The sequence below is a fragment of the Agelaius tricolor genome, unplaced genomic scaffold, assembly GCF_023055355.1.
Source record: "Agelaius tricolor isolate 1412-34295 unplaced genomic scaffold, bAgeTri1.0.p SCAF_7, whole genome shotgun sequence".
In the NCBI taxonomy this organism is placed as follows: domain Eukaryota; kingdom Metazoa; phylum Chordata; class Aves; order Passeriformes; family Icteridae; genus Agelaius; species Agelaius tricolor.
The window spans coordinates 2,116,055-2,129,524 of record NW_027269267.1 but is presented as its reverse complement, the minus strand read 5'-3'; the positions used below and the strand labels follow the sequence as shown (position 1 = coordinate 2,129,524).

Sequence of the window (13,470 nt, the reverse complement as noted above, 5' to 3'; positions counted from 1 at the left end):
AACCAAAAGTAACCAATGGTTATCTGCTGCTGTGCAATGCAACAGGCAGAGCCGTGATTGGTCTCCTGTGGGTGTTTGGATTTCCTGACCACTCATGGCAGAGCTGGCTCTTGCTCTGTCTGAGACACAGATCTTTGTTATTCATTCTTGTCTATTCTTAGCTTAGCTAGCTTCTGAAGAAACCTTTTCCTTTCTATTGCTTTTTAGTATAGTCTTAATGTAACATATATCATAAAATAATAAATCAAGCCTTCTGATCATGAAGTCAACATTCTCGTCTCTTCTTCATCCTGAAAACCCTTGTGACCATGGTCACACCTATTGTGAAATTGCATGCACAGGGATTTGAGAGGGAGATAAAAAAGGATCTGGAGTTCCCAGAGGTACCATGTCCTATTAAGGGGAATAAACATAAACATAAACACAAATCAAACATAACATAATAATAATATTTATGTAATAAACATACCGGCTTTACAACTTTCACAAAGGTTGTGGAGTTTGTTTCCCCAAATCAGCAGCTTTTCTGGTTTTTAAATCCTGTACTGCATTGATGTGAGGAATGGATTTCTCACACATTAGTGCATGGATTCTTGTGCATGGATTCTTACAAATTCATTCTTACAAATCTTACAATGCATTCTTACAAATGCATTTCTCACACATTAGTGCATAACTCTAAACTCCTTGTAAAGTGTTAGTTACTGTTGATGCCTTAAAATTTAGCTTTTATGTTTTCCAGATTCTGTAGTGCATTAGTGTGTGACTCTGAACTCTTTATGAAGTGTTAGCAAGCTCTCCTCACAGTTCAGTCACACAAAACAATCCTTTTCCAGGCCCAAAAAGCACAAACAGCAGCAAATTGAGGAGAGCAATCTGGGAGGATGGGGCTGCATAACCTGGAGCTGTAATTGGACAATTAACAATATGGAAATGAACCAAAACCTGTAAGAGTGAGAAAACTCCTGACCCAGGGTCCATCTTGGGTCCATCCTGGGTGTAGCCCCAGCTGGGTCTTGTGCTGCCCAAGGTGGATCCTTTAAAGGCCTTTTTCATAAATCCCTGCTTTATTCTGTAACTCTGCCTGGCCTCTGTTCCAGGCAGCCTCCAAGGCATCACTGTCTCCACATTTTGGTCAGACAGAGCAATCCCCCTAGGCCTGAGATCCAAGGACACCCTACAGCCTCAGGCCCTGAAAATACAAACAAAAGTGAATTGGGAGGAGCAAACTGGGGGTTAAATGACTTCATTACCTGAAGCTGTAATTGGAGAATTAACCCCTGATATGTAAATGGATCAAACTGATAATTGTGTGAAACACTGGTGACCATTGTCCAGCTTGGGTGAGGCCTCTGGAGGCTTCTGAGTGCCCCAGGTGTATCTGTGGAGCCTTTAATGAATACCTGCTCTTATTCTCTTAATCTTGTCTAGCCTCTGTTCTAGGGAGCCACTCCAAGGCATCAGCAGCACCAAGGACAGCTAAAATCCCTAAAAAAATTTAAATCAAGCAATAAAATCCTGGCAGGGAACACACCCAGAGCATGCTCAATGGCTCAGGTCTGCTCCCAACAGCTTTGGCCAAGCAGCTTTTCCTGGACTGAGTTCAGGAATTGTACAAGCAAGGCCACACAAATCCTCCCACTTTTTAAGTTCTTTCCTAGATTTATTTGCTTTTATTTCATTTTATCCCATAGGAAGTAAAACTAAACTAAGATTTTTATTTTTACAAGGAGCTGGTGTTATTTTCTTTGGAAGGCAAATTTAATTCACTCCAAGATAAAAAAATATCTGCTCTCCAGAAAAGCTACTTCTCCTTTATGAAGCTCTTTCTATTTTCACAGCAACTTCCTTCACCCAAAAAAACCCCACAAAGTATGCAGAGTGCCCTGCAAAGATGATAAACTCCAAGGAAGTGGAAAATGTTCCTTTTGTTCATTATTTTTACTCTCCTTACAGAGAACTCCTCCCCAGCTCAGAAAAGAGAATAAAGCCCAATATAATTCAATATAGAAAATGCAAATGGAAGTGGAAATACCTATCAAAGGAGCGATTGTGGGAAGTCACTCTGCTGCCTTGGATCTCCCTGGTCAGGTGCCACATGACAGAGAATCTGAACAGAGCTTCCAGCCTTGTCCCCTTGGCAAGGAGAAAAAAGGAGATTTAGGGAGCTTTCCAAGTGGAAAGAAAATTGGGATACATTGGTTATTGGTGGGAAGCTTTAAAAATGTTTGCAAACTTTTATGTTGCAAAATTGCAAGGACAGGAAAACAACAGCAAAGACTGGTTAAAGTTTTATTGTGCAAAATGTTCTGTCAGCTGTTAAAGAACTGTGCTGTCATTATATTAGGGAAGGAAAAAAAATTAATAACTGGCTCACTTAAAATACAGACTATTGTGAGACCAAATACTATAAAATCAAGGTAAAATAAAGTGATTTTACAGATATTGGTGGAGCTGGGGCAGTGGGAAATCCTGACAAAAACTACAGGATTTGAGCTTGAACTAAAAACCCCAGCTAATTTCAAGTGCTAGATTTTGTATCCAGGGACTAAGCCCAGCACTAATCCCATGCTGAACAAATCCCAGGGCATTGTAAAAGCATGGACAGAGCCTGTCAGACTCCTGGAAAACACAACCACCATCAAAACCCATTCCTCCACATTGTTCAAAATTCATTCTAAATCCCTTGAAGAAATAAAGCATTTAAACCAAATTCCTTCCTAAAACATCCTTATAATAGCAAAAATAAAAAAAATCCATGGTTCTATAAAAATAAACTTTTCGATCAAATTCAATATTTTTCTACTTAAAATATCAATATATAATATAAAATATATTCTATAAATACAAAATAAAGATACAAAGTAAATAAATATATAATAAATAACTATAAAAATATTTAAGCAATTAAAAGGTATTATTGTATAATGTTATAGCACATTATAGCACACTATATCACATTATATCATATTATATTAATTATATATTATCATATCATATCATATCATATCATATCATATGTTATATATATAATATTATCATATATCATATTATGTTATATATATGATATGATATGACACTATAATATAATATAATATAATATATAACATATATAATATGTTATATATTATATTATATTATATTATCACATTATGTTATATCATATTATATCATAATATATTATATTATATTATATCACATTATGTTATATCATATTATATCACATCACATTATAGCATACCATATTATGTCATGTTATATATATGATATGATACTATGTTTTATATTATATTATATTATATCATATTATATCATATTATATCTTATTATGTTATATCATATTATATCACCTCACATTATATCATATCATATTATGTTATGTTATATATATGATATGATATCATATCATATCATATCATATCATATCATATTATGTTATATCATATTATATCACATCACATTATATCATATTATGTCATGTTATATATATGATATGATATGATACTATGTTATATATTATATTATATTATATTATATTATATTATATTAATTCTATTTTTCTCTAAAACATTTTTTTTCTCTTTCTCTAAAGTTCCTCACTGCAATTCCCAAGAAATGCCCCTGGGAAGTTCTGGCAGCCTGCTCTCCATGGAGGGAGCTGCAGCTCCCCAGCACCTACTTTGTCCCGGTGCAGCAGGGCCTGGCAGATGATGTCCTCACAGATATTTGCTGAGGGAGCCAGGCAGTGAAGTCTGTAGAACAATTCCACACAGGCAATGTGGTGCTCCCGAGTCTCCTTGTTCAGCTGATTCCAGAGCACACAGGCAACTCTCTAGGGAAAAAGAGCAACCAACTAAATATAAATATATTCCTAATTATATTCCTAATAAGAGCCATTTCCTTCCTGGCCTCCTGTTAGCAGAAGGCATTCCCAAACTGCCTCAGAATCCCAGGATTCTAGGAATGAGCTGGGCAGTAAAAAAGGAAAAGAAAGTGGACACCTGGTAGAAATCTGTTTTCTCTGAGATCATCTTCAGCACTGCAGGAGCAATGGGAGGAAGGGTGACCATCTGCAGCTTGCCAAGGAAAGGGTTGTGGCCAGACACTTTGTACCTCTTCATCCTGTCCTCAATCACCAGGGCCAGGGACTGGGAGTGGTTGATGACCTCCAGGAGGGTGAAGATGGACACGTTCTGCACGTAGCAGTCGTTGACACAGCAGCAGATTGTCATCAGGGACTTCAGCCACAGAGGGAAGCTGGGGTCACCTCCTGCTCACAAGGGAAGGGACAGAAAGGGTTTGGAACTATTAGAACCCTGGTTACTGAGAATTTTGGGCTTTCTGTGCTTCCAGGCACTGATCCCCAAGAGAATTTGACCTGAGGCCCTGGGGAAGCCTTAAAAATTCAATAATAAAACTGAGATTTTAGGTGTGGAGTTTGAATGGAAGTGTGTGATATCAGAGGGTGGGAAACTCAGAGTTTAAGGGTGTAGAATACAGGAATAGATGGAAAGCAAGATGGAGGGTTTAGGGTGGAGGCTGCTCCTTCTCCTTCACCTTCTCCTCCATGGGTTTGGGTGGTTTTGTGTCATTGGATAAAAAAGTCCCCATTGCGGGCATGGGTGGTTGGTTATTGGGTTAAAAGTGAAAATAATTGAGGTGTCATTTGTTAATTGGACAGTTTATCCTTCAAAGGCCTTGGAGAGAGAGACAGGGCTCCATTTTTAGTTTGTTGGAGTGAAGTGCTGCAGAACTCAGGGTTTGTGAGACTGTGACAGAAAAAAGAACTGATAAACATCTGAGTGCCAACAAGAAATACCCTCTCACACATTTAATCCTGACCTTGGCAGAAAAAAGAAGCAAAAGAATCCACATGAAAAACCTCAGGGTTGGGGTGATACTCCCAAAATCCTTTAAGCAAGGTCACAGGACCAAAATGAGTGCCCAGATCCTGTCATCAACAGCTCATGGAATCACAGCAGGTTTGGGTTGGAAGGGACCTTGGAAATAGCAGGGACACCTTCCACTGTCCCAGGGTGCTCCAAGTCTGGCCTGGAACACTTCCAGGGATGAGCCAGCCACAACCTCTCCATGTTTTTCCTACTTCTCCCATCAGAAAGCTCTTGCAGGACCCCAACAACTCCAGGATTTCTGCTTTGCCCGTTATGTTTATTCCCAGCCCAATAATATATAATATTCCCAATAAATATTCCCAATTAATGTTTATTATTTAGAGCTGCTGGTTTGTCTTCCAGCTGCCATTATCACAATCAGCTCCAGAGGGCTCAGGATCCATGGATGCTCCTCCAGTAGCACTGAGGCCCCTCCTTTCAGGATTTATAAATTACAGCCAAAGTGGCTGACATCAATCCAAGCCATCTTTTCCTGAGGGAGCAGTGGAAGTATTCCATGTCCATGCCATGCTCAGCCATGGAGAAGATGGGAATATCATCAGACAGCAGGGATATGGGGTGAGGTGAGGAACAGAACCCAATTTTCCAGTTTCCCACCCCTCCATTCCCCACAGCCCTGTTTGTGAGTTCACCTTCAGGTCAAAACCAGCTCCTGCTAAAGCCAAGGAATGAACTGGAAATCCAAGAACAAACAGGACCTCCAGCTGTACAAAATTATTCTTATTTGTTACATTGAACTCCTTTGAATGCTGAGGGTTTGGGATAAGAGATGATTTTGCCTCTGTTATGGTTTAGAGCTCAAATTTTCCACCTACACCCATCTTCCTCTAAAACATCCTTTTCTGGGGGCACAACCCATGGAAAACAGGGATGGGATATCCTGAAAATCCTGAACCATGCAAGGCTGTACAGGCCAGGAGGTCTTTCTATCCCTTCAGCTCCAAATTTTCTAGTGGTATTTTTCCAAAGAAAAATTGAGTTGAAGAAGTTCGGTAAAACTCAGCTGCCAGACACACTCCAGATGCTGAGGTGGGTGAGGCTTTAATTCCCAATTTGCCTTCAGCCCTGTTCAAGGGTTTTTACTGGCTCTGGTCTGGAAAAGAGCCAAGCTCTGACTGTTTGCATCCTAAAAATGCTCAGGAAAGGAAAATTCTTACCAGGCCCCTGAAACAGCGAGAGGTACAAGTGCTCCATCTCCTCCTCAGACAGGTACACTGGGAATGTGGTGCAATCCAGCAGCAGGTGACAAGCTGCAGAGAAAGCTTCCTTGCAGTCCCCTCTGAGGGGTCCCAGCACCAGCTCCAGGTCCCACTCCTCCTCCTCCTCCTCCTTCTCCTTTTTGTGTTCAGAGAGGAGAGCAGGGGAATTCTTGCTCCTGAAGGGTGAACCCCTGGCTGAGAACAGCTCTGAGAGCATTTGTTTCACCTGAGGCACAGTGATTTGTTTGCCATCCCAGGGACTCTTTTTCTTGTTGCCACTCTCAGGGAACCTGTAGCCATTCTCCTTTTTCTCCTTCCCACTCAGATTTATTGCTGCAATCCCTTCAGGACTCATTTCTTGGAGCTGCACCCCAAAAATATATTTGCTGGCAAACTTGGCCAGCAGCTCCTGGATGCAGTGCAGGGTTTTCTGGATGCTGCCTCCTTTTTTCCAGACATCATCTCTCTCCAGGGTCACCGTGGGCACCCCCAGGTGCTGGCACAGCTCTGGGGAGGAGGCACTCAGGCCAATGCCACTGTCCTCTGACTTGAGGGTGGCGAATGGAGACGATGCCCTCACAGACATTTGCTCCTCCTCCTCCTCCTGCAGCCCAGGTTTGCTCTCCAGGGTTATGTCCACATCCTCCTTTGGCACTGGGCTCTGCAAGAGCAGTAGGGATGTGGTTAATGTGGCACTGCCAACAGAGTTTTCACTTGGAGAACAGCAGTGACAGAAAAAGGAACAATTGCTGTTTGTGATGCCCAGTTTCAGGATCACAGTTGTTTATAAAGAGATCCATTCATTGCCCTTTAAAACCAAATATCTGTATAAATATATTATATATAATTATATATAATATATTTAATTATTTATAAACAATTATATTGTATATATTTATTTTATCTATTATATATATAATATATTATTATATTATATATTTTTATGTTTCTTATATATAAATATCTCTATAACCTCACAATTGACTCATCAGAGGGATGTGCTCCCTCAAAACCCATTTCCCCCAGAGCAGCTCCATTAATTTCCCTTTAAAACCCAATATCTGTATAAATATATAATATAAAATATATTTTATATACATAATATATAAATATCTCTATAAACCTCACAATTGACTCATCAAATAGAGAGATGTGCTCCCTTAAAACCCACTTCGCCCCAGAGCAGCTCCATTAATTTCCCTTTAAAACCCAATATCTGTATAAATATATAATATAAAATACATTCTATATATATTTATTATATATACATATCTGTATAAACTTCAAAATTGACTCATTAAAACCCATTTCCCCCAGAGCAGCTCCATTAATTTCCCTTTAAAATGCAATATATGTATAATTACATAATATAAAATATATTATTTTTATATATTTATTTTTATTCAAATATCTGCTATAAATATCTGTATAAACCACACCATTGACTCATCAGAGGGATGTGCTCCCTTAAAACCCATTTCCCCCAGAGCAGCTCCATTAATGTCCCTTCAAAACCCAATATCTGTATAAACATATAATATAAAATATATTATTTATATATATTTATTATATATAAATATCTGTATGAACCTCACAATTGACTCATTAATACCCATTTCCCCCAGAGCAGCTCCATTATTTCCCTTTAAAACCCAATATCTGTATAAATCCAATATCTGTATAATATAAAATATATTATATATAAATATTTGTTTAAACCTCACACAATTGACTCATCAGAGGGATGTGCTCCCTTAAAACCCATTTCCCCCAGAGCAGCTCCATTCATTCCCCTTTAAAACCCAGTATCTGTAAAAATATATAATAAAAAAATTATATATTATATTATATTATATTATATTATATTATATTATATTATATTATACTATATTATATTTATTACATTGTATTGTATTGTATTGAATTATATTATTATATTGTATTATATTATATATCTTTATTATATTATCTTTGTTATATTATCTTTATTATATTATATATAAATATCTGTATAAACCTCACACAATTGACTCATTAAACAGAGGGATGTGCTCCCTTAAAACCCATTTCCCCCAGAGCAGCTCCATTCATTCCCCTTTAAAACCCAATATCTGTAAAAATTGATAATTTTTAAAAAAGTATATATTATATTATATTATATTATATTATATTATATTATATTATATTAATTATATTTATTACATTGTATTGTATTGAATTATATTATATTGTATTATATTATATATCTTTATTATATTATCTTTATTATATTCTATATAAATATCTGTATAAACCTCACACAATTGACTCATCAGAGGGATGTGCTCCCTTAAAACCTATTTCACCCCAGAGCATCTCCAATAATTTCTCTTTAAAACTCAATATCTGTATAAATTTATAATATAAAATACTTTATTTATTTACTTATTTATTTATTTGTTTGTTTGTTTATTATTTCTATAAAACTCACAATTGACTCATCAAACAGAGGGATGTGCTCCCTTAAAACCCATTTCCCCCAGAGCAGCTCCATTCATTCCCCTTTAAAACCCAATATCTGTAAAAATTGATAATTTTTTAAAAAAGTATATATTATATTATATTATATTATATTATATTATATTATATTAATTATATTTATTACATTGTATTGTATTGAATTATATTATATTGTATTATATTATATATCTTTATTATATTCTATATAAATATCTGTATAAACCTCACACAATTGACTCATCAGAGGGATGTGCTCCCTTAAAACCTATTTCTCCCCACAGCATCTCCAATAATTTCTCTTTAAAACTCAATATCTGTATGAATTTATAATATAAAATACTTTATTTATTTACTTATTTATTTGTTTGTTTGTTTGTTTATTATTTCTATAAAACTCACAATTGACTCATCAAACAGAGGGATGTGCTCCCTTAAAACCCATTTCCCCCAGAGCAGCTCCATTCATTCCCCTTTAAAACCCAATATCTGTAAAAATTGATAATTTTTTAAAAAAGTATATATTATATTATATTATATTATATTATATTATATTATATTATATTAATTATATTTATTACATTGTATTGTATTGAATTATATTATATTGTATTATATTATATATCTTTATTATATTCTATATAAATATCTGTATAAACCTCACACAATTGACTCATCAGAGGGATGTGCTCCCTTAAAACCTATTTCTCCCCACAGCATCTCCAATAATTTCTCTTTAAAACTCAATATCTGTATGAATTTATAATATAAAATACTTTATTTATTTACTTATTTATTTGTTTGTTTGTTTATTATTTCTATAAAACTCACAATTGACTCATCAAACAGGGATGTGCTCCCTTAAAACCCATTTCCCCCAGAGCAGCTCCATTAATTTCTGTTTAAAACTCAATATCTGTATACATTTATAAAATACTTTATATATTTATTTATTTGTTTGTTTGTATGTTTATTATCTCTATAACCTCACAACTGACTCATCAAACAGAGGCATGTGCTCCCTTAAACCCATTTCCCCCAGAGCAGTGTTCCATTAATTTCTCTTTAAAACTCAGTATCTGTAAAAATTTATAATATAAAATACTTTTATATTTATTTATTTATTTGTTTGTTTGTATCTTTATTATCTCTATAACCTCACAACTGACTCATCAAACAGAGGGATGTGCTCCCTTAAGCCCATTTCCCCCAGAGCAGTGTTCCATCTGCTGCAGCATTTCTGCTCAAGTGCAGGTTTTTGTTATTTATTTGTTATTTGTTATTATTTGTTCTGCTGGCACATTTTGGCAGGCTGTGTCCTGGCCTTGCTTTATCCCATTTATTGCTCATGGTCCTTTGCACACCAACAATGCCCCATTGTGTTCCACTGAAATACTCATTGAAAGCCCTGCAGACCTAACCAGCTGTGAAGCTGGGCTGCATTTGGTCACTCCAGTTTTCAGCTACTGCATTCTGCTTCCAAAACCATTGAGATCCCATCCTTCTCAGGGGCAGACAAGACTAAAGCCCTTCAGTGCCACAAATAATTCAAACAGGCCAGAACTGAACACCCAGTGAGAGGAACAAGGCAGCAGAGTGCTCTGGAAGGAGCCAAAGAAGGGAAATTTAAAAAAATCTTTATTGTTGTACCTAAGAATTTCATAGAATTATAGGTTTGGGTTGGAAGGGATCTTAGAATGATCCAGTGGCACCCCTGCCATGGCAGGGACACCTCCCACTGTCCCAGGCTGCTCCAAAGCTGCTCCAAACCCTGTCCAAGCTGGCTTTGGACACTTCAGGGATGAGGCAGCCCCAGCTGCTCTGGGAATTCCATCCCAGCCCCTCTCCACCCTCCCAGGGAACAATTCCTCATTGCCAATATCCCATCTAATCCTACTCTTTTTTAGTTTGAAGCCATTCCCTGTGTCCTTTCCCTCCATCCCTTGGAAATTCTCTCTCTCCATCCAATTCTGAAATTGAATTTTTTGGAATTGTCTCTCTCCACCTTTCCTGTGGCTCCCTTGATGTGCAATTGTCATGAAGGAGAATCAGCATTTTAAATTCTGTCCCAAAACCATTTAAACCAAGAGTTTTAAAGGGTTTTACCCATCTCTGAGGAGTTGAAAATCACCTACCCCATTGCCACTGCCTGTCTCAATGTCCAGGTAGGAAGGGGGCATTTGCACCTTGCTGAGCACCTTAAAACAGGTTTTTAAGGCATGGGTGAGTTCTGGCAGCCCCAAGACTTCCATGTTTTCCAGGAGAGACTGCACCATGTAACTGAGCATCTGGGGCAGGTACTGAGTCTGCACCTCTGAGTAGAGCTCCTGCAATAACAAAGGAATGTTTAAAGGAGTTATCCCAGCCCAGCCATCACTGGGAGGGACTGTCAAAGCCAGCCTTACCAGGGGAATCACATCCAGCAGGAACACCAGCAGAGTGCACAGCTCTGCAATGGTAGGAGGAGGGCTCACATCTTCCAGAGGATACCTCATCCCTGTGGATTTGTTTCTGGAGTGAAAGAAACATTCTTATGGAAGGGCAAAGTTCTGGTTACAAGCAAAAAGCTTTGTTAAAATCAGCACAAAATACTGAACAGCTCTGAGGCAAAGGGCTTCTAACAGAGCAGTGGAAAATATTCTGTGAAAACAACCTCAACTCTGTGTGCTATGATGAAGAGCTGCCAATTTTCAGATTGCACAATCTTCTTTCTTAGAGTTAGAAAATGATAAAAAGAGAGATATCATCTAATCAGAGGGTTGGAAGAGACCTTAAAGGCCATTTAGTATCTTTATTTTTCTTCTACAAAGACCTCTCCACCTTCCCTCCCAACCCTTTTTCCTTCTTCTGTTGATTTGAAAGGAATTTCCTTTGTTCCCAGGTTGAAATTTCCATCTCATTGTTTACCTGGTTGCACTCCTGAATTATTTGTGGACACAATTTACAGACCTGGCTGGTTCTACCATGTGTGATGTCCCTTAAAAGCTGCAGTAAACATTATTATCCTGAACAGACAGCTCTGAAGTGGCATTTTTGAGAGCAAAACATAAACACCTGAAACAATCTTCAAAGCATTTGGTCAGGTAATCCCAGAGGAAATCAGTGCTTAAGGATGTGATCAGCAAATTCACTGTTTTGACAATTTCTGAAGCATTTTTATTCTCTTTGATTGCACTGCAAGGGAGAGAAAAGGAAAAGAAAAGCAGATGTCAGTGAGGATTCACATCACATGAGCTGATGGATTCAAAAATCTCTTTTCCCCTTTCTCTACAAGCTAAAAAAACATTGATTTTTTTTTTTTTTAATCAAAGACTAAATCATAGTGGAGCTGGAGCATCTTGCAGATGATGGGAATCACAAGGCTGAGCTCTGCCAGCAGCCTGATGTCACTGGGGTTACTCAACACCCATCACATGCAGCAAACTTCCTTTTTTCTCTGCTAATCCAAGAGAAACTCATTGTGTGGAGAGAAAAGGGGAAGCCAGAGAAAAATTTCATCCTCTGGCCAGAAAGTCACTTTGTTACAACCCAAAACTTCATAAACTCCTTCATTTTAACCATTAAACTTTAAAAAAAATGATCCAGTTTCAGCTCAGAGCTGGAAATTTGTCATACCTTGCCAGGGTGTTGCCACTTTGATTGTAGCTGAGTTTGAGATCAGAACCCAGGGTGTCTTTGCAGTAGGAATAAAAAGCTCTAAGAACTTCCAGGAACAGATCTCCAACAACCTGTGGTCCTGCAAGGAAAGGGAAAAAAGAATCCAGGAGTTGTTTACAGAGGAGGGGAAGAAATAATAATTTCATTGCCCTTAACTTGGAATAGTTAAAAAAATAAAAGTAGTGTATAAAGCATTGCAATGAGTGCTTTTAAAAATGAAAATATAAAAGTTTAAGTGACTAAGAATAGCAGAAAAGGTCAAAGCTTGTTATGTTTGATTTGATACCTTTAAATAATTGTTGCATTGTTAAATCCATTTCTAAAGGGAGTGAAAGTCTTAATGGCTCAAGGAGTCAAACTTTATGTTCTGACTGGAAAGATTAAACTGGATAATGCAGTTTAGCTGAATATCCTTGGTTTAAAAGGGATTTATGATCCCTTTATTTGTACTTTGGATTAATGCAGATTGTCAGGCAGCCAAGCAACACATCCAGCAGGACAATGTCTCTCATTTATTTTCTAAATTAGATTAATCAATATATTTCTAACAGAAACAACCTCTTTGGCAACATCATTCCTCACCCAAAATATTTTTAAAAATTTATCAAGTCACTTTGGTTTGATTCTTTAGTGCAGAAAAGTGAATTTGCCCTTGAAATAAGGATGGGCAGAGCCTCATCCTGCTGGTGCTGCATGGACAGACACAGAGAGGGAAGAGCAGATCCACCCAAGGAGCAAATGGAGCTGAATATTGACACAAGGGTGGAAGTGCTTTTTTAAAGTGCCCTCAGATGCCAGCTCAAGGCTCAGAATCCCAAAATTATCAAGGCTGGAAGAGCCCTTTAGAATCACCCAGTGCCATCACCCCAATCCCTGTCCCCAAGGCCACATCCAGACTGCTCTGGGACAATTCCAGTGATCCCAAACCTCCCTGGGCAGCTCAGCCCAAGGCCTGAGCACTCTGCCAGGGAAACTTTCTGTCCCCATCTCCAACCTGAGCCTGCCCTGGTGCCATTTGAGGCCATTTCCTCTCCTCCTTTCCCTTGGGACAGGGCAGCAGAGCCTGACCCTCCCTCACTGCCCCTCCTGGCAGGGACTTGTGCAGAGCCACAAGGGCCCCTGAGCCTCCTTTGCTCCAGCCCCAGCCCCTGCCCAGCTCCCTCAGGGATTCTGCAGCCCCTGCCCAGCTCCCTCAGGGATTCTGC

The 13,470-nt window shown here is 38.1% G+C and overlaps 1 protein-coding gene across 3 annotated transcripts in view; it reads right to left on the bottom strand.

Annotated features, from left to right (window-relative positions):
- The window catches only part of DOP1B (DOP1 leucine zipper like protein B), a 121,820-nt gene that overhangs the window by 73,086 nt on the left and 35,264 nt on the right, over positions 1-13,470 (bottom strand). For all 3 annotated transcript variants that reach the window (XM_071430118.1, XM_071430116.1, XM_071430117.1), the window contains exons 10-17: positions 12,224-12,344; positions 11,663-11,782; positions 11,014-11,119; positions 10,744-10,935; positions 6,071-6,773; positions 4,002-4,270; positions 3,680-3,832; positions 2,036-2,136 (exon numbers count right to left, since the gene is read on the bottom strand). In XM_071430118.1, the coding sequence (XP_071286219.1) occupies positions 2,036-2,136; positions 3,680-3,832; positions 4,002-4,270; positions 6,071-6,773; positions 10,744-10,935; positions 11,014-11,119; positions 11,663-11,782; positions 12,224-12,344 (1,765 nt within the window). The remainder of the gene's footprint in view (positions 1-2,035; positions 2,137-3,679; positions 3,833-4,001; positions 4,271-6,070; positions 6,774-10,743; positions 10,936-11,013; positions 11,120-11,662; positions 11,783-12,223; positions 12,345-13,470) is intronic.